At 46.0% G+C, this 26,200-nt stretch overlaps 2 protein-coding genes across 4 annotated transcripts; one reads left to right on the top strand and one right to left on the bottom strand.

The window, feature by feature from the left end:
* Positions 1–20,616, bottom strand: derl2 (derlin 2). Of its 2 annotated transcripts, none has more exons than XM_041196512.1 (7): positions 20,489–20,616; positions 12,866–12,931; positions 10,608–10,681; positions 10,286–10,379; positions 7,378–7,573; positions 4,153–4,243; positions 1–1,886 (listed from the first exon to the last, which is right to left on the bottom strand). In XM_041196512.1, exons 1-7 carry the CDS (start codon positions 20,579–20,581, stop codon positions 1,781–1,783), a joined length of 720 nt encoding a protein of 239 aa, XP_041052446.1. In that variant the 5' UTR covers positions 20,582–20,616; the 3' UTR covers positions 1–1,780. The 2 variants fall into 2 exon arrangements, with proteins under 2 accessions (XP_041052446.1, XP_041052445.1); XM_041196511.1 differs by having other exon boundaries at positions 20,390–20,613.
* A 54-nt stretch (positions 20,617–20,670) lies between these two features.
* Positions 20,671–26,167, top strand: mis12 (MIS12 kinetochore complex component). Of its 2 annotated transcripts, XM_041196514.1 has the most exons (3): positions 20,688–20,758; positions 24,770–24,926; positions 25,027–26,167. In XM_041196514.1, the coding sequence occupies exon 3, from the start codon at positions 25,035–25,037 to the stop codon at positions 25,719–25,721; it is 687 nt and encodes a 228-aa protein (XP_041052448.1). In that variant the 5' UTR covers positions 20,688–20,758; positions 24,770–24,926; positions 25,027–25,034; the 3' UTR covers positions 25,722–26,167. The 2 variants fall into 2 exon arrangements, with proteins under 2 accessions (XP_041052447.1, XP_041052448.1); XM_041196513.1 differs by lacking the exon at positions 24,770–24,926 and having other exon boundaries at positions 20,671–20,758.
* The last annotated feature ends 33 nt before the right edge of the window (positions 26,168–26,200 follow it).

Below are 26,200 nucleotides of genomic sequence, written 5' to 3'. Positions count from 1 at the left end.
TTATCAAAGCATCACAGTTTATGGGAATCAAATTTTATGATTAAAAACATCCAAAGTACTTTAGATTTGGCACAAGTGCGAATTGATTAAAATGTTTCAACCTTCCAGAGACAGGCCTATTGGTACCAGATACAGGCCTGTGGGGTACAGAATCTCACACAGACATACAAGATCCCACAACACTATTTCAAGGAGCAAGGGAATTCTCTCCAGTGTCCAAACCATGAGATGAAAGGTCATCAACCTGCAATGTTAGCTCTGCTTCTCTCTTCAGAGGTGTTGCCTGACCTGTTGAACATTTGTGGCATTTTCTTATTTCAGATTTCCAGCATCTGCAGTATTTTGCTCCTGTACGAGGGGAGCAGAGTTTGAGGGCCCATCAATCTCCCTATAGTATTGCAATGTTTCTCTCATGTCACAGCCCCTTTGTTCCTCTGCTGTAAGTTCTCTTGTGCTCACAGCATTTCCTATGAAGCGATCTTGGACCTGGGAATCTAAAAGGCTGCTTCGTAACCAAGTGCTGGGAACCCCAACCTGGCATCAGCCTCCCTCAGTACGGGCATCAACTCAGTGAAGATTGGTGTGGGAAATTGCAAACACAAGAGTTGTGTCCCACACACTCTGTTTAATGGAGTTAATCAAAGTGTGGCTGTTTCAATACAGACCAGGCATTCTTCTTATTCAGATGTGCAGTCAGTTTGTTTCAGATACCCCTGTACAGCTGGGTGCTGCTAATTTATGTGTAAGAATTTAATGGAGAATGAGTTTACAGAAGCATCATCTCACCCTCCCATTATATGTGAGGTATCTGAAACGCTCAGATACATCTGCTTTCTGCTAATATTTCTACTAGCAAGTACATTTACATACCCTTCCCATGAGTCAAGGCAGCAGTTTACACTCCATTGTGCAGTGTGGGACTGTGAACCTCATGGCTAACATATCACAAACAAATGTATTCTACCTCGATCTAGCCACGGGCATATGTTACCTAGATGCCAGGCACTGTGACACTGAAAAGGATATGAAGATGTCCTCAGATTACGGTGGCTTGCTGTGGTGTGTTTGGCCAGGTTACACTCTTAGATGAGTGTAATCACCAGCATGAAACAGGGAAAGAGCGTGCAACAGCAAAGGGTTACTCTGTTTAACCAATACTGATTAGACTGACATCTACAGGGTTTAGCTGTACACTTGTGTGACTGACAAAACATACTGATCGAAAGATAGCTGACGCCGACTGTGCTTAGGTAACACATTCCTGTATTAGCCCTGCTGAGTACAGATCAAAGACTCCATCTGCTGGCGTTTTGTTCAGGAATTTGATGTCTCAGATCAGAGTGAGGTTGATGGGTTAAACTCTGTGTTCATTGTAAAAGAATTCTTTCAGCAGTCAGCAACTGTTCATTAAAACCAGTTATATAAAAATTATAGCTACCCATTCAACTAAATGAATGTAACCTCAGAGATTTGATCTTCCAAGAGACAATTAATGTGAACACTCAGTTTGATGGAATAAATCTCACTGGAAGGTCAATGTTTCCAGTATAACAGACAAAGCTCTAGGCACTGTTGGCCAATTGTAATTCACCCTCAAAAGTCAACAGGTATCCATCATCCATGAAGTGTTTGCTGCTTCGTGGATCATTGGCAATCTGCAAGGTGGCATTTATTGAACTGAACCAAACCAGGGTGATGGGGGGGCAGTAGGAAGGCAAAAGAGAACAAATACATCCTTGGAGGTCCTGCAGAGAGCATGTTGTTCGCAGTTGGTTTGTGACTAGCCCCCAAGTCGCTGTCCCTCGCCCCAGTTGAAACCTCCAGGTCGGTCCTCGGGCAGTGGGTTGTAGTTGGGATCTTCTTCAGGAATGTCAAAAACAGCTTTCCTGTCGGCGAAGAACAGAACCCATTCCTGGGATAAGTAACGGAAACAAACAACGTTGCACAGGGCCAACAGTAACACTTGCACAGACCCAGAGATGAGGCTGGGTGGGAACAATCAGGTCAGGAGTAAACATCACACAATCGACATAAGGGTGAGCAATAGAAAGAAAGGACTAAGTCAGTCTTATCTTTGGAACAAATACAGCAGTATTCATAATACATTCTAAAGGTGCATAAAGATTGCCCCTCAGAGTACTATCAAGGCAATGCTGGGGACAGCAGGAGTCTGGTGGGCAGAGGGGGCAGCGGGAGCTTATGATTTGCTTGTGAATTGATTGTGATTAGGACTCTACACTGCCCCTGTTTTTTTTATTATTCATTCACGGGATGTGGGCTTCACTGGCAGGGCCTTGAGAAGCTGGTGGTGAGCTGCCTTCTTGAACCCCTGCAGTCCATGTGGTGTAGGTACACCCACAGTGCTGTTAGGAAGGGAGTTCCAGGATTTTGGCCCAGCGACAGTGAAGGAACGGTGACATATTCTGAAGTCAGGATGGTGAGTGGCTTGGAGGGGAACTTGCAGGTGGTGGTGTTCCCATGTATCTGTTGCCCTTGTCCTTCTAGATGGCAGTGGTCGTGGGTTTGGAAGATGCAGTGTAAGGAGCCTTGGTGAATTCCTGCAGTGCATCTTGTAGATGGTACACATTACTGCTACTGTGTGTGTGGTAGAGGGAGTGAATGTTTGTGGAGGGGGTGCCAATTAAGCAGACTGCTTTGTCCTGGATGGTATCGAGTTTCTTGAGTGTTGTAGCTGTACTCATCCAGGCAAGTGGGGAATATTCCATCACACTCCTGACTTATACCTTGTAGATGGTGGTCAGGCTTTGGGTAATCAGGAGGTGAGTTACTCATTGCACGATTCCTAGCCTCTGACCTGCTCTTGTAGCCACAGTATTTATGTTGTCACTGGGCTGGTATTCCAGAGACCTAGGCTAATGCTCTGGGGACCTGAGTTCGAATCCCACCACGGCAGATGGTGAAATTTGAATTCAATAAAAATCTGGACTTCGAATCATTGTCTATTGTTGTAAAAACCCATGTAGTTCACTAACGCCCTTAAGGGAAGGAAATCTGCTGTCCTTACCTGGTCTGGCCTACATGTGACTCCAGACCCACAGCAATGTGGTTGACTCTTAAAATGCTCTGAACAAGGGCAATTAGGGATGGGCAATAAACATTGGCCTAACCAGCGATTCCCACATCCCAAGAACAAATGAATAAAAAAAAGCTGGCACAATGACTTTATTCTCTGTGAGGTTGTAGGCATAAAAGGCCAGGTCCTAACTGACAATGGAACCTTGAGTTCTTGGCTAATGTTGTCTCTGTGGTTGAGAAGCTGTGGAACATTACATACAGAACAGGCACCTCTGTTTGTATAAAACAAACAAATGGATTGTTTTGGTTAATTGGAAGGGAGATATGTAACAAACCCAACTCTGTTCTGTACCCATGGTTATACACAATGTTACACCAAAATATGAAGCAGCTGAGAGGTATGGAGAGGCCCCTGCCTCTAAACGCCCAGTAAGCAACACCTGCAAAAAGCTAATTGCAAGAAGCACTCTGAAAATCCAACCTACTTCAGATCCTAGTCCTATAACATACATCAACTCCTCAACATCCTAACCTCTGGGCCCTGTTTTTCCTTCTACCCGTGCGTCTCATCAATATGATGGGATGGAACAGAGAGCAGAGCTGGAAGAGAACAGATTGACTGACTGCGAGGACCATCAAGGGGGAGAGAATGCTGCAGTCACATACAGCATCATTGTTAACTTGGCTCAGGGTAGTCTTACTTCTAGATTTTAAACTAGACCATACTCAAAGAGTATGGAGGTGGGCACTGAGTGTACCTGAGAGGGAGGATTACAGAAAGGTTAGTAAGTCTAGAGGACAGAGTTTTTTTTGATATATAATGCAAGCATTTTATAACCGAACAAAATCATAAGGGGAGTGCACGTGTAGGTTCATACATGGAGCTGCAGTCAGTGAGCTACCCGTGGAGATATCAAATAAATCAACAACACTCATCAGATCATGAAGATTTTCCATTCTTTTAGACAATGGAAGGGCAGATTCAATTAAATTATTCACTGATATTTGATCCTTTAACAGTTCAGGTACTGCTACATACAAACAGACGCACCCTTTATAATCACTCTGCTACTTGTCTAGAACACTGAACAACTGCTTCAGTAAAAACCGACTTACAAAATATTTGGAGTCCTGAGCAGGCGACCTCCACCGGGTTGGTCTGGAAACACATCTTCCAGAAAATAGTAGATATGGCCAACAGCGATTCCTAAAGTCAAACAATAGCCAGGTGAAGTTAGAAGCACAAAACAGGACCACTTTAAATTACTAGCCCATGTATCACATGAAGCAACACAGCCACCAGGACTTGTTTCCTACATATTATCATCAGCTTGCAATATGTTTTCAGACCCCCTTGAATCATACAACATGGAACGAGGCCATCCAGCCCATCAGGCCTGTCCAATGAAAGCTATCCAATCAAGTCCACTCCCTTGTTCTTTATCCAGAGACCTGCAATTTTTACTTTTTCATGTATTTATCCGATTCCCTTTTGAAATTTACTATTGAATTTTCCTCAGCCATCCGTTCAGGCAGAGCATTCCAGGTGAAACATCTTGCTGTTGACTAAAAGAACATCCCCTCATTTTCCCCCTATATGTTTAGCCAATTATCTGAACTCTGATTGGAAATGGTTTCTCCCTATCGGCTCCACCAAAATCCTTCCTGTACCATTGCTCACAGTATTTCTAAAACCTGCAACTGACTGAGTGTAATGACAAGAAGGTTTATGTGGGCACTGGGGCCTTGGGGGCAAGGTTTGGCAGGACTGGGATATGGTGCTAGGGTTGAGTAGGCCACTTAGCCATTCATTAGATCACGGCTAATCTACAACCTAAATTCATATCCCCACCTTTAACCCATATCCCCAAATACTGTACTTAACAAAAATCTATGATCTAGCACTAATTAACAATTGATCTAGCACTAATTGTTGTATGCCGAGGAGAATTCCAAATTTTTACCATTGTGTGTGTAAAAGTGCTTCCATATTTAAAACCAAAGATCTGGGTCTAATATTACTCCTTAGACTAAGGAGTGTCATTAAACTTATACAAAAGGTTTTAGAGAAGGAAGCAGTGGATTGAGATCCTACAAGGTTTTGGCAATTATGTGAGAGATCAAAGAACATGACCTCCAGGGATTGAGTGCAAATCAGAATAGGAAGACAGTTAAATACATGAATGGAGCAATGGTGCAAGGGGGAAGGGTTTGGATTCCTGGAACATTATCTCAATACCGTTTCCAATCACACTGGGCAGGAGCAACCTGTACAGAATGTATCTGCACAATACTGGGATCACTTTCCTGGCTGTGAGAATACTTGATTAAGTGATGGAGAGGAAAATGAATTGATAAAACAGAAATGTAAGCAGAATAGGATGCTGTGATGCTTGGGACTTTTGCCTGTAAGGGATTTTCATTCCGGTTATATCTGGATTTTTATTGAGCTTACTAATGGTTAACTCCCAGGAGTGTAGTTCCTTCTGACAATACTAAAGGCAGCAGGCAAAGGCCAGAAGGTTAATAGGCTACCCAAAAAAGATTGGATAGCCACCAAACTCTAGTTTTACATGTTACTGTAACTTCCAAACAATGGGAAGTGAGCAGGATGCAATTCAGAAGCAATAATGCTGGGAGACAAAAGAGGACTGATAGGAGCATTAAACAAAGATTCCATTACAGCATTAAAACAGTGTGATGATTTGGTCTGGGTCAAGCTAAGGGAGGAAGGAACATGATAGATGGGGGTGCATGACAGATAGCTGAACAGTGGAAAGGAGATGGAGGAAGGGATTTGTACCCAAATTAGAGAAAAGTGAAAGTGCAACACAGGAGACTGAGGATAGAATAATGCTAGAAGGGGGGGAACTCAAAAGTAGAAAAGAGTGAACAGAACATAATTAGGTACAATATAAAATTGAAAAGGGTATCAACACAGATAAAAGTAGTTAAATGGCAAAAAAAACTATTTCAATGAAATAAAAAGGAAACCAAGCCAAATAAACTGGAAACAAACACTATTTAAGGAACATGATTCACATTCAGGCTAGACAGACCAGAGACAGAAGGAAATATGGGAGTCTTGCATTTAAAGCGGAACCATATTCAAAGAATAAGGAACATGGTATTTACACTCAGCAAACTAATGTTCTTCCTCATTTAGTCAACTCCACGGAAGAATCAAAGCATAGTTAATGTAGTGTACAAGCTGCGGCTTGGAGCCTGCTGTGTTGGACTGTGCAGTGAGATGGGCTTTCAGAATTTATGAGAAAGAAATATGAAAGATAAGGAAACTATTGAGTGTGCAGAGATTATTTTACTGAAAAGCCAGGTGACCAATCCAAAGAATGTCTTCTGAGACAGATTGGAGACCTGTCATTTTAAAATCATAAAAGTATCAAGAGTTGATATTTCCAGATATCCAACTGTGACCACTTTAATTTAATCACTTGACTGCTTTAGCTCTGAAGAGTCATACAGACTCGAAACGTTAACTGTTTCTCTCTCCGAGATGCTGCCAGACCTGCTGAGTTTTACCCACATTTTCTGTTTTTATTTTAATTTGATCACTGCTTGCTTGTAAAGGAGATACACATTTACACTGAGGTGCAGACATCATTTCAAAGAGTGGGTGAGTCTCCTCAGTCTAGATAGGCCATTAAAGGAGTATTTGATGCCAAATTTACCCAGGGTGGGAATCAGCTGGGTTGGATTATTTGGTTGTGGCTGCTGATTTAGGATTGCAGACACACTGGGGGAAAAGAAGGTGATGCAGTAGGATTTACACACAACTTACCTAATCCTGGCTGATTGATGGTTCCCATTTGACAGAGAAGCAAATGCTGGATGGCGAGCCTTTTCCCAGTTTGCCTGTTCCCTTCTGGTTGTATTGATATAATGGAGGAGAGATCGTGGAACTCATATTTTTTCAAAAATCGTACCTTACAGACAGGACAAGGCCATTTAGCCCATCGTGTCTTTGTCAGCTTCCTGATAGAGCTCGCTACTTGCCCTGGTCTTATTCACTTAACCTCCCACACCTCTCTCTTGCAAAAACCACTCCATTTCCTTTTAATGGAGATTCTGCTCCTGCCAATATTTCTGATCAGACATTCCACATCTTAACAAACCATTGCAATGTTTTTGCCCTTGTCCTTTTGCTGATGATCTTAAATTTATACCATCTAGTCTCCGTCACACATTGTATTTAGATAGAGAATAGCATCAGGTGTAAACATGACACAAAATCTTTGAAGTTTGCTCCCCAAATAATCAAATGATACAACATGCACATTTTCACTGTTCAAAGTGTTGCTTTACATGACATTGTTTCCTTACCTAGCAAATCCACTATGATTGAATTCCCAAGCAACAATGAGAAGCCCATTAACACCCAGGGCAGGAATGGAGCCTGAAAATTAAGGAGCCCAAAAAAGTTCATCCTGACATAAGGATTTCTCCTGCTCCATATGTATACGAGCATTATAGTAAAGGCCTGACCCAAGAACACTAGATTGACAAACAAGCCAAAGATCTGACACAAAGTTAAGGAGAATAATCACCAAAACTTTCAACAGGATTATGAGAATTTTGTCCATGAGTTGAATAAGGTGAGATGGGACTGGCAAAACGTGGAGGTAGACAGAGAGGTGCAAGAGCAGGCAGGACAGGGGCAAGGACAAGGGTGAGGGGACGAAAGGGGAAGGGGAAGGGTGCAGGGCAGAGTGAGTGCACATTGTTGGGGAGGGGGCGAAAAGAGCTCTCCCCTTTTACCTGTTTATGCAAGGTACCGCTGTCTACCCCCCTGTACATAAAGCTTAGGTTTGAGAATTTACGGTGCTCCCCTGAACTCTTCATTTGCTTGTGACCTTTCCATGTGTTCAAGCTTTCTTTTTGTGCAAAGTCAAAGCTTTCAATGAAGCAACTTTACTTGAAAAAGGAGTATTCGAAATGCAATCTTTTAAGCGTTAAAACAAATGGCAAAAACAAATCTATTGGTTACTGCCACAGGAGGTTAGGTAAGATTAAAGATGTGCACCGAGAACCAGTTTCAGACACTGTTAATCTGTCTCGTACTGTCCTACTTGTAACTGCTTCTAGAATGCTACTGAGAGCTGCACAGACCATGTTACAACTCCAGATCCATAAACTAAGGATAATAATGGATTAAAAGTGACAGCATATCAAACCAAAGCCATCATTTCCCCAATGGTTCAGTTGCTAAGGCCAGTGAACAGTTGCTTCATACAAGCCTGAAGGTCCCTAATGTCATTCAGGGTCTGGGCTGAGTTAGCTGATCTTCATCAGAAGACAGTGGGAAGCCATCATTAGGCTGGTGCAGTGAGGAGTGCAGGGGTTGTGGGTGGTTGGCGAGAGGGGTGGTGTGGAGCTGTTGGTGGAGGTGAATCCAGTGGCCTCTGCTGAAAAGTGACAAAGTTATCAGGTAATTGCGCGGTTGATTAGCCTCAGCCATGATTCCCCCATGTTAGAATAACTTGACTAGACCCACTTAAATGAGGTATCAGAGGGTCAACTGCTTCAAAAGCTTCCAAACGGGAATGGAGAAAAGGGAATGTAACTGACATAAAGCTTGATTGTCTTGCACAAACCTAAAAATCATACATCATCTAGAATTCCTGCATTTTCAAACTTACACACATTACTGAATCACAAAATCTTTACAGTGCAGAAGGCCATTCAGCCCATCGAGTCAGCCCTGACTCTCTGAAAGAGCATTCTACCTCGTCTCAATTCCCTGCCTTATCTCCGTAACCTTACACATTCTCTCTTTTCAGGTAGCAATCCAATTCCCTTTTGAATACCTCAATCAAACCTTCCTCCACCACCCTCTCAGGAAGTTCATTCCAGACTCTAGCCACCTTTGGGTGAAAATTTTTTCCTCACATCACATTTACTCCTTTTGCCAATTATTTTGAATCTCTGCCCTCTAGTTATTAATGCTCAATTGAGTGGGAACAGTTTCTCAATATTTACCCTGTCCATATCCCTCAGGGTCTTGAATTCCTCCATCAAGTCTCCTTTCAGTCTTCTTTTCTCCAAGGAAAACAGTCCCAAACTCTCAAATCTATCCTCATAGCTACAGTTCTTCATCCCAGGGATCATTCTGGAGAATCTCTTCTGTACTCTGTCCAATACAGTCACATCCTTCCTCAAGTATGACGCCCAGAACTCCAGATACAGCCTAGCTAGTGTCTTATACAAGTTCAACTTTATTAATTGCTCTCTCTTAGCATGCCCTGCCATCTTCAATGACTTAGGTACATATACACTGAGGTCCCATTGTTCCCGCATCTCCTTTAGAGTCTCTCCCTTTACTTCGTATGCGGTCTCTTCATATACTTCCTGCCAAAATGAAACACCTCACACTCTGCATTAACCTCATCTGCCACTTGTCTGCCCAATCCACCAACGTGCCTATGTCCCTTTGAAGCTCAAGACTATCCTCTTTGCAGCCGACATTTCCAATCTTCATGTCATTTTCAAATTTTGAAATCATGCACTGAACACAACAGTCTAGGTCATTAAGTTCCCATCCAAGTCATTCATCATCCTGACTTGGAAATATATCACTGTTCCTTCACTGTTGCTGGGTCAAAATCCTGGAACTCCCTTCCTAACAGCATTGTGGGAATACCTACACCAAATGGACTGCAGCGATTCAAGAAAGCAGCTCATTACCACCTTCTCAAGGGCAATAAGGGAAGGGCAATAAATGCTGGCCTAGCCAGCGACGCCCACATCCAGTAAACAAACAATTTTAAAAAATACACAGCAGGAAGAGCAAAGGTCCCAACACCAATCCTGAGGAACTCCACTACAAACCTTCCTCCAATCTGAAAAACCATTTATCACTACTCTCTGTTTCCTGTCACACAGCCAATTTCTTATCCTGCTCTCCCTTTTATTCCATGAGCTAGAATTTTGCTCGCAAGTTTGTTGTGTGGCACCGAATCAAATGCCTTTTGAAAATTCAGAAATATCACATCAACAGCATTGCCCTTATTAACCTTCTTTGTTACCCCCTCAAAAAAAATCAGCAAGTTAAACATGATTTTCCCTAATGAATCCATGTTGGTTTTCCTTAATTATCCTGCACTTGTCTAAGTGACTACTGATTTTGTCCCAAACTCATAAGTTTCATATTAAATACATTCTGTTAATTTACTAATCCTCTAAAGTAGTTTGATGATATATAATTATAAAAGAAATAAAGGCTGAAGGATACAGTCATTAAAAATCCACCAAAGAGAAACATAAAGACAAAATCTGCAGTTCGACCCCTGAATGACCCTTCTTCAAGCATCCGACAATATCGATATCTGTAGTCAATTGTTAAGAAAAGGCAAGGTGCATCAAAATAAAAAATATTGCAAGCGGAAAATATTTTTGGAGGGAGTAAACACTGTCCTTAAACCGGATTTCTTTGGAAATGTAATTTGTAAATAGACATCTTTTCAGTCATTAGCAAAATCAAACAGTTTGATTCTGATCCAAAACCAGTTTTCTGAAATTTCTACATGTAATTTCAACAGCAGTCAAAAGGATACAGGAATATCATATTAAACAAAAAATTAAATCCCACTGTACCAAAAAACAGGAAATTTGTAATTAATCTCCAAACCTATAAGAAAAGAAAACATGGGTTAATATTAGTCTGGAGATCCAGTTGACACATGTAAAGGAGGTTTTTTTTTAAAAAAGTTCCTCACTCCTCTCTTCAGTACTCAGCTGAGTCGCAGCACTAACAGTGTTCTGTCTATTAAAAACAAAGCATATTTAAATAGCATGATTTGGTTTATGGAGAAAGAAAGAAAGTGGAACTCTTAAGGTACCTTGGTAATCACAGCCAACACCCTGGTAGGATCATCTTGGTAAGGCCAGCCAGCAGCCTTGTAAGAACATCTGACAAGGAGTGAACACCAGCAACCCGGGAGGGGGCAGCAAAAATCAATGGGTGGGTGTCTCCAACAATCATCAATGAAGAAAGATGTGAGAAAACAAACAGTGGCCACGTGAAGGATATGATGCAGTCCGTGTGTGAGCAGTTACTCATTCTGGTTCACACCTGCTATCTTCAGAGACTGAGTTCCTGATCCTCACAGTGATGTTTGGGGCTGCAACTGAGTGAAGGGTGGAATACCTGTGTGAAGCTTACTTGTGGTAAATTATTTTTCACAGCATTGAGGAAGATCTGGGGACAGGCAATGACATTCAGCACTGGGAAAACAGAAAAAGCCTGGAGCGGGTGGTGGGGTGGGAAATCAAAGAATTTACTAAAGACACCACAGCAATCGATAAAATCAACTTACATGAACATAATTTTAGATCCCTACTGTTCAATTTACAATCCATAAAACTAGCAGAACTTGTGCTATGTCGGCATTTTCCAATATTACCAGAACAAGGGCAAGCAACCACTCTACTCAAACCAGGAATTGTCGACCCAATAGATTTAGGTTGAGATGAAGATGATTCTAACAGTATTGAATAAATTAGCTCATAACGGGAATAACTACCACTGCATTAGAAACATTAGGAACAGAGATTTATTAGAATTATTTGAGGAGGTAACAAGCAAGATAAATAAAGGGGAACCAATAGATGTAATATATTTGGATTTCCAAAAGAGATTTGATAAGGCACCGCACATAGGGCTACTTAATAAGATAAGAGCCCATGGTGTTGGGGGTAGTATTTTAGCATGGAGAGAGGATTGGCTAACTAATAGAAGACAGAGAGTTGGGATAAGGGAGGCATTTTTGGGATGGCAACCTGTAACGAGTGGAGTGCCACAGGGATCAGTGAAAGGGCCTTAGTTATTTACAATATTTATTAATGACTCAGATGAGGGAAGTGAATGTACTATCACCATTTGCAGATGACACAAAAATAGGTGAGAAGACAAGTGGTGAGGATGACACAATAAGTCCACAGAGGGATATAGACAGGTTAAGTGAGTGGGCAAAAACTTGGCAGATGGAATATAATGTGTGAAATGTGAGGTTATGCATTTTGCCAGGAAGAATAGAGGAGCTGAATATTATTTAAATGGAGAAAGACTGCAGAAGGCTGCAGCGCAGAGGGATTTGCATGAATCCCAAAAAGCTAACATACAAGTTCAACAGGTAATAGGGAAGGCAAATGGAATGTTGGCCTTTATTTCAAAGGTATGGAGTGTAAAAATAGGGAAATCTTGCTAAAACTATACAAGGCACTAGTTAAAGCACACCTAGAATACTGTGAACAGTTTTGGTCCCCTTATCTAAGGAAAGATATACTGGCATTGGAGGCAGTCCAGAGAAGGTTCACTAGGTTGATCCTGGGGATGGAGGGATTTTCTTATGAGGAGAGGTTGGGCCTATACTCATTGGGGTTTAGAAGAATGAGAGGCGACCTTATTGAATCATATAAGATTCTTAGGGGGCTTGACAGGGTAGATGCTGAGAGGTTGTTTCCCCTTGTGGGAGTGTAGGACCAGAGGAGACACCAAAGTAAAACAGAGACTTCTCTCAGATTTCTTCTCTCAGATGGGTAGTGAATCTGTGGAATTCTTTACCGCAGAGGGCTGTAGAGGCTGGGCCATTAAGTATATTCGAGGCTGAGATAGGCAGATTTTTAATCAGTAAGGGAATCAAGGGGTAAAAGGCAGGAAAGTGGAGTTGAGGATTATCAGATCAGCCATGATCTCACTGAATGGCGGAGCAGATTCGATAGCCTGAATGGCCTACTTTTGCTCCTATGTCTTATGGAGAGTATACACTGTCCATGTGTCATTCTGCAATAAGGTAAAAAACACAGCACTTACTTGATAGTGTTTAAATATTAACTCTGGATTGAAGTACAGCTGGAAAGGTGTGATTATTTCCAATTGCTGAAATAAATAAACAAACATTTCTTAACTTTCACAAAGAAACAAAAGATGATGATGCATTTACAAAGCACCTTTCCTATCCTCAAACCATCCGAAAGAATTTACAGCAAATGAAGCAAAGTATTGTTACTGTTGTGATGTAGGGAAATGTGGCAACCTATTTTCTCGCAGCAAGTTCCCATAAACAGTAATGAGATACATCATACTGGCTTTCAGTGTCCAATATGAATAGGATGAGGAGTGCAGTATCAAAGCACATCCATGACACAATGGGGCAAATGACTGCACAGCAGGGCACTGCAAGGTGTAGAAATGCAGTGATAAGAGGGGATTCCATAGTCAGGATGATAAAACAATTGTTTCTGCAACTGCCTTGTGTGTTGTGGGTAAAGGACTGAGAGGGTGCTGAATATTTTGAGGTCAGATAGCAGAAGTCCATTTGGGAACTAAAAACATAGGAAGAGAAAGGGTCGAGTCTGCTGGAGTTTCAGGAGGAAATTAAAGAGCATCATGGGGATACAGTGGCAGAGTGGTAATATCACTAGACTAATAATCCAAGAGACCCAGGTTAATGGGGACTCTAGGGACACGGATTCAAATCAGTTGATGGAATTTAAATTCAAGTAATAAATCTGGAATATAAAGCTAGTGTCAGTAATGGTGACCATGACAACTATCATTGATTATGGTTAAAAACCCATCCGGTTCACTAATGCCTTTTATGGAAGGAAATCTGCCATCCTCACCTATGACTCCAAACCCACAGCAATGTGGTTGACTCAACTGCCCTCTGAAATGGCCTAGCAAAGCTACTCAGTTCAAGGGCAATTAGGGATGGGGAGTAAATGGTAAGTGCTGGCCTTGCAAGCGTTGCCCACATCCCATGAAGGAAAGAAAAAATAATTATCTCAAAGATAGTAATCTCTGAATTACTCCCAGTACTACACATTAGTGAATATAGATATAGTAGGACAAAACAGGCTAACAAGCAGCTGGAGAAATGGTTCTGAAGGGAGGACTACAGATTCCTAGGACATTGGGATCAGCCCTGGGGCCAAGGGGATATATTCAAGGTGGATAGATTGCATTTCAACAAAGCTGGGCCCAATGGCCTTGCAGGAGAACTTCAACTAATTTAGCAGGGGATGGGCACCAATATGGAGAATAAACAAGGTGCGCAGAAAGAGGATGCAAGAAAGATTTAAGAAAATGTTTTCAGGGATGAGGGACTTCAGTTACATTGAAAGATTGGAGAAGCTGGGACTGTTCATCTTGATGAGAAGAGAAGGTTTTGAGGAGATTTGATAGAGGTATTCAAAATCATGAGGGGTCTGGACAGAGTAGATAGAGAGAAACTGTTCCCATTGGATCGCGATCCAGATGACATTGATTTAAGGTGATTGGCAGAAGAAGCAATGGAGACATGAGATTTAAGGTGACCTTTTTTACATAATAAGTAGTTAAGATCTGGAATGTGCTGCCTGAGTGTGGTGGTGGCTGATCCAATCATGGCTTTTAAAAAGAAATTGACTAAGCACTTAAAGAGGATAAAATTGGAGGGCTACAGAAGGGCAGGGGAATAGAACTAGCTGATGGGCCAAATGGCCTCCCCCTGTGCTGTAACCATTCTATGATTCTACTCAGCAGGTTACTGCAATTTGGAATACTTTATCAGAAGTGACTGTATGATCTGAAAAGGGAGAATATAAAGAGAGTAGGGGGATCGGAGTGACTGATTCTTATTGAGCTCCTGTCTATGGTGTCAATTTAAAGATTCTACGAACTCGAATGTAATATTTAAATGCTGAATTTTTACTAGATGTAAAAGTTGTCAGGATCCAAGGCTATGTGGGCAAATAACGTAATCCAGTTTTATTTTTAATGTGGAGATATTTTCCCTAGTTATTTGCTGTTACTTTTTAAGCTCACTTCCAAATCTCCACAATATTGGTAGGCAATCTAAATATCTCTGTGCACCTATTTCCTGCTCACCACCTAGTCTCCTTGCCCATTTTTAGTTGTATTTGATCTGCCCATTCCCCTCTCTGTACAGTAGTTGTCTTATTCTGTCCTTCTGTGTACAGAAGTTCTATCTGATCTTTCCATTCCCCTCAGTTTTTTTATTTGGGAAGATGGCGTTGCGGTAAAAGATCAACTATGATCTAGTTAGATGATGGAGCAGACAAGAAGGATTGAAAGGCCTACTCCTATGTTTCTGGATGTGAACATTGTTGGAAAGACTAGCGTTTATTGCCATCAGTAATCGTTCGTGAGCCGTGTAAAACTGAGTGACGCGCTAGGTCAGTCATTTCAGGGGGCAGTTAAGCATCAACCACGTTGCTCTGGGTCTGGAGTCACGTGTAGGCCGAACCAGATGAGGACAGATTTCCTTCCCTAAAGGACATGAGTGAACCACATGGGTTTTAATGACAATCCAGCAGTTTCTTGATCATTATTAATGAGACTAGTACTTTATTCCTATGTTTTATGAATAGAATTTGAACTGCTTTAGCTGCTGTAGTGGAATTTGAACCCATGCCTCCAAAGCATTGGTAGGGCCACTAAATGACTACTCCAATAACATTAATGGTGTGCTATTGCAACCTAGCATTCTATCTCATCTGCTCATCCTGGTCCCTCCGCTTCCCCCCTCTCCGCATTGTCTCCAATCCGTCCGTTCCCCACTCTCTGCAATCACCCTCTCCGATCTGTCCATTCCCCCTCTCCGCAATCACCCTCTCTGATCCGTCCATTCTAACCTCTCTGCAATCACCCCCTCCGATCTGTCTGTTCCCCCCCTCTCCAATCCGTACGTTTTCCCCTCTTTGCAGTCGCTCTCTCCAATCTGTCCGTTTCCCCCGCTCCGCAATCGCTCTCTCCGATCTGTCCGTTCCTTCCTCTCCGCAATCGCTCTCTCTGATCCGTCCCCCCCTCTTCACAATCGCTCTCTCCGATCCATCCGTTCCCTCCACTTTGCAATCTCTCTTTCCTATCCATCCGTTCCAACCTCTCCGCAATCACTCTCCAATCTGTCTTCCCCCCTCTCCAATTCGTCCGTTCTCCCCTCTTCGCAATTGCTCTCTCCGATCTGTCCGTTCCCCCCTCTGCGATCTGTCTGTTCTCCCCTCTTTGCAGTTGGTCTCTCCGATCTTTCCGTTCCCCCCTCTTCACAGTCGCTCTCTCCGATCTGTCTGTTCTCCCCTCTTTGCAATCACTCTCTCCGATCTGTCTGTTCCCCGCTCTCCGATCTGTCTGTTCTCCCCTCTTTGCAGTCGGTCTCTCCTATCTTTCCGTTCCCCCCTCTTCACAGTCGCTCTCTCCGATCCATCCGTTCCCCGCTCTCCGCAGTCGCTCTCTCCGATCTGTCTGTTCCCCCCTCTCCGATCTGAACGTTCCCCCCTCTCCGATCTGTCCGTTCCTCCCTCTCCGCAGTCGTTCTCACCGATCTGTCCATTCCCCACTCTCCGCAGTCGCTCTCTCCGATCTGTCCGTTCCCCACTCTCCACAATCACCCTCTCCAATCAGTCTGTTCCCCCCTCATCAATTCGTCCGTTCTCCCCTCTTCGCAATCGCTCTCTCCGATCCGTCCGTTCCCCCCCTCTCCCATCCGTCCGTTCCCCCCCTCTCCCATCCGTCCGTTCCCCCCCTCTCCCATCCGTCCGTTCCCCCCCTCTCCCATCCGTCCGTTCCCCCCCTCTCCCATCCGTCCGTTCCCCCCCTCTCCCATCTGTCCGTTCCCCCCCTCTCCCATCCGTCCGTTCACCCCCTCCCATCCGTCCGTCCCCCCCTCTCCCATCCGTCCGTTCCCCGCTCTCCCATCCGTCCGTTCCCCCTCTCCCATCTGTCTGCTTCCCCTCTCTCCCATCTGTCTGCTTCCCCTCTCTCCCATCTGTCGGCTTCCCCCTTCTCCCATCTGTCTGCTGCCCCCTCTCCCATCTGTCTGTTGCCCCCTCTCCCATCTGTCGGTTCCCCCCTCTCCCATCTGTCTGTTGCCCCCTCTCCCATCTGTCGGTTCCCCCCTCTCCCATCTGTCTGTTGCCCCCTCTCCCATCTGTCGGTTCCCCCCTCTCCCATCTGTCTGTTGCCCCCTCTCCCATCTGTCTGTTCCCCCCTCTTCCCAGTCGCTCTCTCCGATCTGTCCGTTCCCCACTCTCCGCAATCATTTTCTCCGATCTGTCCATTCTCCCCTCTCCGCAGTCACTTGCTCCGATCCGTCCGTTCCAACCTCTCCGCAATCATCCTCTCCGATCTGTCTGTTCCCCCCTCTCCCATCTGTCCGGATCCCCCCTCTCCCATCTGTCCGTTTACCCCCTCTCCCATCTGTCCGTTTACCCCCTCTCCCATCTGTCCGTTTACCCCCTCTCCCATCTGTCCGTTTACCCCCTCTCCCATCTGTCCGGATCCCCCCTCTCCCATCTGTCCGATCCCCCCTCTCCCATCTGTCCGATCCCCCCTCTCCCATCTGTCCGATCCCCCCTCTCCCATCTGTCCGATCCCCCCTCTCCCATCTGTCCGATCCCCCCTCTCCCATCTGTCCGATCCCCCCTCTCCCATCTGTCCGATCCCCCCTCTCCCATCTGTCCGATCCCCCCTCTCCCATCTGTCCGATCCCCCCTCTCCCATCTGTCCGATCCCCCCTCTCCCATCTGTCCGTTTCCCCCCTCTCCCACCTGTCCGTTTCCCCCCTCTCCCACCTGTCCGTTTCCCCCCTCTCCCACCTGTCCGTTTCCCCCCTCTCCCACCTGTCCGTATCCCCCCTTTCCCATCTGTCCGATCCCCCCTCTCCCACCTGTCCGATCCCCCCTCTCCCACCTGTCCGATCCCCCCTCTCCCACCTGTCCGATCCCCCCTCTCCCACCTGTCCGATCCCCCCTCTCCCACCTGTCCGATCCCCCCTCTCCCACCTGTCCGATCCCCCCTCTCCCACCTGTCCGATCCCCCCTCTCCCACCTGTCCGATCCCCCCTCTCCCACCTGTCCGATCCCCCCTCTCCCACCTGTCCGATCCCCCCTCTCCCACCTGTCCGTTCCCCCCTCTCCCACCTGTCCGATCCCCCCTCTCCCATCTGTCCGCTCCTCCCTCTCCCATCTGTCCGCTCCTCCCTCTCCCATCTGAACGTTCCCCCCTCTCCGATCTGTCTGTTCCCCCCTCTCCAATCTGTCCGTTCCCCACTCTCCGATCTGTCCGTTCCCCCCGCTCCGATCTGTCCGTTCCCCCCGCTCCGATCTGTCTGTTCCCCCCTCTCCAATCTGTCTGTTCTTCACTCTCCACAGTCACTCTCTCCGATCCGTCCGTTCCCCACTCTCCACAGTCACTCTCTCCAATCTGTCCATTCCCCACTCTCGGCAATCACCCTCTCCGATCTGTCCGTTCCCCCCTCTTCACAATCACCCTCTCTGATCCGTCCGTTCCCCCCTTTCTGATTTGCCCGTTCCCCGCTCCTCACGGTCTTGCTCTCCGATCCATCCATTCCCCGTTTTCCGATCTGCCCGTTCCCCACTCTCCGCAGTCGCTCTCTCCGATCCGTCCGTTCCCCCCTCTCCAATCTGCCGGTTCCCTGCTCCTCACGGTCGTGCTCTCCGATCTGCCCGTTCCCCGCTCTCCAAGGTCGTGCTGTCCGATCTGCCCGTTCCCCGCTCTCCACGGTCGTGCTCTCCGATCTGCCCATTCCCCGCTCTCCACGGTCGTGCTCGCCGATCTGCCCGTTCCGCCCCCCCCCTCCACCGTCGCTCTCTCCAATCGGTTACAGATGCTGAAGCACATTGTATGAGTATGCCCCAGAAACCCATGCTATACTCTCTGCCTAAGCCCCACTTCACTTGCCCCGGACTCTCTTTGGACAATGCCATGGGAGGCCCACTAGACTACTGATACAAATTTACAAGTGATACAAATTTACAGTGTTTACATCCTGGAAATCTCACACCTATTTTCTGTAACATTCTTTCATCATACTTTGTCAATTGTCTCAATGTGAAACTAGAACAGAAGAGATAGGAGAGCTACAAACTGAAAGGAAGCAAAATAGCTTTAAAACTGTCGATGTAATTCTGCCCTTGCAGTATGAAAATTGTCAATCTGGACAACCAGTCAGGTTAATTTACAAATAAAAGAATACTCTTGTACGAACATATGAAACAGGAGAAGTAGGCTATTCAATACATCTGATAACCTTTGATTCCCTTCCCTAACAAGAATCTAGCTATCTCTGCCTTAATATTCAGTGACCCTACTTCTGAGGCAGAGAATTCCATCGTTGCACAACCCTCAGAGAAAAAATTTCTCCTCACCTCTGTTCTATAAGGCCGACCCCTCATTTCAAAACAGTGCCCCCTAGTTCTGGACTCACCCAGAAGAGGAAACATCCTTTCCATGCCAGCCTTGTCAAGAGCATTCAGGATCTTATTTACTTCAATCAAGTCATCCCTCACTCTTCTAAACAGCTGAAACAAGCCCAACCTGTCCAACCAATCATCATAAGACAACCCACTCATTCCAGGTATCAACCTAGTAAACCTCCTCCGAACCGCCTCCAACACATTTACATCTTCCTTAAATAAAGAGACCAAAACTGCACACAGTATTCGAGATGCAGTCTCACTAATGCCCTGTATAACTGAAGCATAACAGCCTTAATTTTATGTTCAATTCCTCTCATAATAAAGGATAGCATTCTATTAGCCTTAATTACGTGTTGGACCTGCATACTAGCTTCTTGTGACTCATGCACGAGAACACCAGGAATTCTGCAGGCGTTCTCTGTTTAAGTAATACTCTGCTTTTTTGTTCTTCCTGCCAAAGTGAACAACTTCACATTTTCCCACATTATACTCCATCTGCCAGATTTTGGCCCAATCACTCAACTTATCCATATCCATCTGCAAACTCCTTATGTCTTCTTCACAACATATTTTACTACCTATCTTTATCTCATCTGCAAATGTAACTACCATACTTTCACTCCCCTCATCTAAGTCATTGTTATAAATAGTAAAAGTTGAGGTCCCAATGCAGACCCCTGCGGACTCCACTTGTCACAGCCTACCAATCAGAAAATGACCCATTTATGCATACTCTCTGCTTTCTGCCAGATAGCCAATCTTCTATCCAGGCTAATATGTTACCCCGAACAGTATTCTAAACCCTAACTACATGTTGCTTAAAAAGGTTTTGCCTCATGTTGCCTCTGTGTCTTCTGTCAATCACCTTAGGTCCATATCATCTTATCTACCGCACAGCCATTGGAAAGTTTCATTTTATTTACTCTCTCAAAGCCCATAGTGATTTTAAACAGCTCTATCAAATTTTGTGGCTTTTCTGCTGCAAGTGAATCTCCTCTGTACCCTCTCCAAAGTCTTCATCTCCTCTTTTAAAGTGGGGAGCCCAGAATTGGTGACAATACTCCAACTGGGGGCCTCGCCTCCTCCCTCTTCCTTCACCTACCCTACCTTCTCCTACCTTCCCTTCTACTCTCCTTCCCTCTTTCACCCTCCCGCTGTCAATGAGCCTCCTCCAGGCTGAAGCGGGATCGAGGACGAGCAGACACGAAACTCCTACCACGGCGGCGGTGGTGAGCACACAGGCGGTGGTGTACGCCCGGGTCACCAGGGGGATCTGAAGGTATTCCTGCTGCAGGCTCTGATACGCCATCTTCGGAGCGGCCTCGCCGACAATTTCCGGCGCTCGCCGACTGCGTCACATGAAAAACGACAGAAAATCGTCATTTCCTGTACAGAAACCCTGCCCACTCGACCAGCCGGAGCTAGTACGCATGCGCGACTGACTTTCAGCGGGAGAATCTAGACTGAACTCATCTGAAAGAGCAAGGTAAGTAAGTGAGTGAGGGAGGGGAGTGTGTGGAAAGTGAATGAAAGGGGGGGTGGGGAAGGAGAGTCAGTGAGTGTATGTGTGGAGGAAGGGTGTGGAGACGGAGGCGGTGTGATGGAGGGGGAGGGTGATGGAGGGGGAGGGTGATGGAGGGAGAGGGGGTGGGGGTGTTGCGTGGAGGGGGTGGGGGTGTTGCGTGGAGGGGGGGTGGTGTGGAGGGATTGGGGGGATGGTGTGGAGGGAGGGGGGGTGGTGTGGAGGGAGAGGTGGGGTAGAGACGGAGGCAGTGTGACGGAGGGAGAGGGGGCGTTGTGTGGAGAGGGAGGGGGTGCGAAGACGGAGGGAGTGGGGCGGTGGGTGCGAAGACGGAGGGAGTGGGGCGGTGGGTGCGAAGACGGAGGGAGAGGGGTGGAGGGAGGGTGGGTGCGGCGGGAGGGGAGGGGAGTGCGGAGGGAGAGGGAGGGGGTGAGCAGACGGAGGCGGTGTGACGGAGGGAGGGGGGTGAGCAGACGGAGGGAGGGGGGTGAGCGGACGGAGAGGGAGGGGGGTGAGCGGAGGGAGAGGGAGGGGGGGTGAGCGGACGGAGGGAGGGGGGTGAGCGGAGGGAGAGGGAGGGGGTGAGCAGACAGAGGCGGTGTGACGGAGGGAGGGGGGTGAGCGGAGGGAGAGGGGGGTGAGCAGACGGAGGCGGTGTGACGGAGGGAGGGGGGTGAGCGGAGGGAGAGGGAGGGGGGTGAACAGATGGAGGAGGTGTGACGGAGGGAGGGGGGTGAGCGGAGGGAGAGGGAGGGGGTGAGCAGGCAGAGGCGGTGTGACGGAGGGAGGGGGTGAGCGGAGACGAGGTGGTGTGACGGAGGGAGGGGAAATGTGGAGATGGAGGGGTGCGAGTGGAGGGAGAGGGAGGGGGGTTAGCAGGCGGAGGCGGTGTGACGGAGGGAGGGGGTGAGCGGAGATGGAGGCGGTGTGACGGAGGGAGGGGGAATGTGTGGAGACGGAGGCGGTGTGACGGAGGGAGGGGGGTGAGCGGAGGGAGAGGGAGGGGGGTGAGCAGACGGAATCGGTGTGACGGTGGGAGGGGGGTGAGCGGAGACGGAGGCGGTGTGACGGAGGGAGGGTGAATGTGTGGAGACGGAGGCAGTGTGACGGAGGGAGGGGTAATGTGTGGAGACGGAGGCAGTGTGACGAAGGGAGCGCGAGCGAGCAAGTGAATGGTGGTGAGGAAGGGGGAAGGGGAAACAGCTTTTCTTTGTCTACGTTATCTATACCTGTCATCATCATGTACACCTCTATCAACCCCCCACCCCAACCCCTCAATTTCCTTCGCTCCAAGGAGAACAACCCCAGCTTCTCAAACCCACCCTTTACGTTAAATTCCCTCTGGTAAATTTCCTTTTCCCCCTCTCAAGGACCCTCACATCCTTCCTAAAGTCTGGTGACCAGAGCTAGACTCAGTGCTCCAGTTGTGGTCTAACCAGACCTTTAGAAAGGTTTACTATAACTTCCCTGCCCTTGCACTCAATTCCTCTATTTGTGAAGCTGAAGATCCCATATGCTTTGCTAACCACTCATGCAATCTGCCCTGCCATCTTCAAGCATCAATGCACATGCACGCCTAGGTCCCTCTATCACATCTCTCAATCTTCTCCACAAGCAGTCCCAACTTGTCCAGTCTATCCACATAACTGAAGTTCCTCATGCTCTCGTGAATCTTTTCTGCATCTTCTCTAATGCCCTCACACCCTTCCTAAAGTGTGGTTCCCAGAGTTAGGTGTAATATCCAATTGAGGTTGAATTAATCTTTTATACAGGTTTAACATAACTTGGTTTTGTACTCTCTGACCCTATTTATAAAGCCCAGGATGCTGTATACTGTATTAACTGCCCTCTGCCACCTTCAATGATTTATGCACATATATCCCCAGGTCTCAGAATTGTATCCTTATGATTGTGTCTCCATCCTCCATTGTTACTGTCCTCACTATTTGCCACTTCCCCAAGTTTGATATCATTCAATTTTGAAATTTTACTCTATTCCATTGTCCAAGTCATAAAAGTGGTCCTGGCACTGACCCTTAATGAACACCATTGTCTACCATCCTCCAGTCTGAAAACAGCCAACCAACAGGACTCTCCGTTTCTGTCCTTAAGCCAATTCTCATCCAGCTGGCACTCACCCTCCTATTCCATGAGCCTCAATTTTGTTAGCAAGCCTTTTATGTAATAATTTGTCAACCCTTTTGTTAAAAACCAAATAGACAACATCAACCACGTTCCTTTCATCAACCTTCTCAATTCAATTAGTCAAGAATACATGCTGTCTCCTTAATTAACTCAAACCTCTCCAAGTGCCTGTTGATGCTTTCCTCATTATTATTTCTAAAACCCTTATCCATTGTTGAATGACTGACCTGTAGTTATTAGGAATGTCCTCTTGAATATGCGTGTCGTATTTACCACTCTCCAATCCTCAGGCCCCTTCCTGTATCTGGGGAAGATTGGAATAGTATGACAAATCCTCTGCTATCTCCATCCCCACTTCCTTTAGCAACCTGAGATGCAAACCATCTGGTGTTATTCACTATAAATATAGCAAGCTTTTGAGAGGACTAGTGGGAGTTGATGCTGAGAGGCTGTTTAGCCTGGCAGGAGAGCCCAGAACTTGGCTCTTAGCCCCAGGATAAGGGGTCAATCATTTAGCACTGATATGTGGAGAAATTTGTTCACTCAGATTATTGTGAATCTTTGGAATGCTCTAGCCCAAAGGCCTGTAGATGCTCAGTTATTGAGTATGTTCAAGGCTGACTCCAATACCCTTTGGAAGGAGTAATTTGACAAGGAAGTATTCAATGAATGGCATGACACTAGAAAGTTCTGAGGAACAAAGGGACCTTGGCATGTGTCCATAGATCTCAACGCAGAGGGGCATGTTAGTGGGGTGGTGAAAAAGGCATATGGGACACTTGCCTTTATCAATCGAGGCATGAATTACAAAAGAAGGGAGGTCATGTTGGAATTGTATAGAACCTTATTGAGGCCACAGCTGGAGTACTGTGTGCAGTTCTGGTCGCCACATTATAGGAAGGATGTGATTTCACTGGAGGGGGTGCAGAAGAGATTCACCAGGATGTTGCCTGGGATAAAACATTTAAGTTATGAAGAGAGATTGGATAGACTTGGGTTGTTTTCGTTGGAGCAGAGAAGACTGAGGGGCCAACCTGATTGAGGTGTACAAGATTATGAGGGGCATGGACAGGGTGGATAGGAAGCAGCTGTTCCCCTTAGTTGAAGGGTCAGTCATGAAGGGACATAAGTTCAAGGTGAGGGGCAGGAGGTTTAGGGGGGTTGTGAGGAAAAACTTTTGTACCCAAGGGGTGGTGACGGACTGGAATGCACTGCCCGGGAGGATGGTGGAGGCGGATTGCCTCACATCCTTTAAAAAGTACCTGGATGAGCACTTGGCACATCGTAACATTCAAGGCTATGGGCCAAGTGCTGGTAAATGGGATTAGGTAGGTCAGGTGTTTCTCATGTGTCGGTGCAGACTCGATGGGCCGAAGGGCCTCTTCTGCACTGTGATTTTGTGAATAGACCTCTGCTTAGTAAAGGAGATTAAAGGATGTGGGGATCAGGCAGGAAAGTGGAGTTGACCAGCCATGATCCTATTGAATAGTGGGGCAGGCTCAAGGGGCTGAATGGCCTCACGCTCCTATTTCTTATGTTGCAACATGGGAACCAGGAAGGGAGGTTGAGAGGCTGACGGTTAAGTGGGAAAAGGATTGAAGGAGTGGGAGATGGGTCTCATCAACAAGTTGAGCTTGGAGAGTGCCTTAAATCATAGAATTCATCCAGTACAGATTCATCAGGATGATGCCAGCGATAGGATACTATCATGAGGTGGTGAGATCTTTTCCACCAGAGCAGAGAAGACTGAGGATATCTAACAGTGGTCTTTAGAAGTGTACAGGTTTGGGTGGAATCAATGGTGAGTCAACGATTATATCAATATTACAGAGCAAAGAAGGTTTCAGAGAAGTTTCTTTACCCAGGATTGTTGCATTATCAGAGGGACTGCCACAGAGGATGTTGCGAGCAAGACCATTCATCCTTCTGTAAATAAGTTGGGAGATATTGTCTTCTACCTGATATAGACGCTTTTCAAGTTTTGAAGGTGAATATCATCTGAAATCTTTCTCAGGCCACATTTATTGGTATTCACTGTTCTTGATTTTGTTTTAAACATTGCTTTCCTGCATAAACTATTTTTCTAGGTTTGAAAATGGCAGACAGGCTGATGACATACGAGACCCAATTTTTTGGGTTTTCTCCCCAAACCTGTGTTCTCAGAGTGTCCAGTGGAATCCAGGATTCTCTCCTTGATGTCATGCTGGTTGTAGAACGAGTCATTTTCAAGAAACTGAAGGAGATGCCAGAGAACAGTATAACTCCATCTCAGATCCGTGTCTGCACAGAAAGCTTCCTTCAAGTGATGAAAGAACGCTTTGACATGATCTTCGAGAGGGTTGAGCAAGGGATTCTGCAACACATCTTTTACATTCCTGAAAATATTCTGCTTCCTGAGGACAAAGTCCAGGAACAGTACCCATACACTGAGGAACAGTGCAAGGCCTTGCAGGCAGAAATAGCTCAGCTTGAGCACAGCTACAGAGGTGAAATTATGGCTAAGCATGAACTTCTGGCAGAGCTGGAAGAACAAAAACTGACTGAGCTGAGACTAGAGCAGAGGATTCACTGGTTCAACAACCTGGATAGCACTTGGAAGAGTAATGCAGTCAGCAATGTTCCTGAGAGCCTGGCCTTTGTTCGCGAGTTGACTCTAAAGGTCCCAGCTATGCTGCAGAAAATTCAAGAGAAATACAAGGATGAGCTAAAGCACTCACAAGCAGTCAGTGTGAGTGAGCAGGAGGAAGAAAAGGAAAGCCGAAGTAAGCGGCTTAAACTCTAATGGTGTTGGGACTGGGTGTTGCAGTGGGTTAGAACACTGACCCTCATTCCCACCCCAATCTGAGGGGCTACAAGATTTCTGGTTGTGAAAGAAACTTGAGAACTCTCCGCATTTCTCATGCAATGGGTCTAGTGAACAAAAATTGCTTAGAATTTGGCATCTTATTGGTCCTTGTTCGAAGGGCAGGAAACTAGCCATCCATTGGAAAATGAGCAACCATGTCCATGAGTGATGTATAAAGTGTGACCTTCCGAGGTGGCGATTGGAATACGAGAAAGAATGTTATCCTGTATGTACTCTGCATGATAGTGTCCTGGCACTTGAGGGACTTGGATGGTTTGTGTGAGGGACAGTGAGTGTGAATTGCAGAAAAGTTCCAGATCCTGTGTTGACATCATTCATCTGTGAACAGACAATTTATAAATAAAACTAGGTGCATATACCTACATACCTAGCCTGTCTTTCATTCACATTTCTGG

The sequence above is a fragment of the Carcharodon carcharias genome, chromosome 10, assembly GCF_017639515.1.
Source record: "Carcharodon carcharias isolate sCarCar2 chromosome 10, sCarCar2.pri, whole genome shotgun sequence".
Taxonomy (NCBI): Eukaryota; Metazoa; Chordata; class Chondrichthyes; order Lamniformes; family Lamnidae; genus Carcharodon; species Carcharodon carcharias.
Note: the sequence above shows the minus strand (reverse complement) of the source record. Positions and strands in the feature narration are given on the sequence as shown.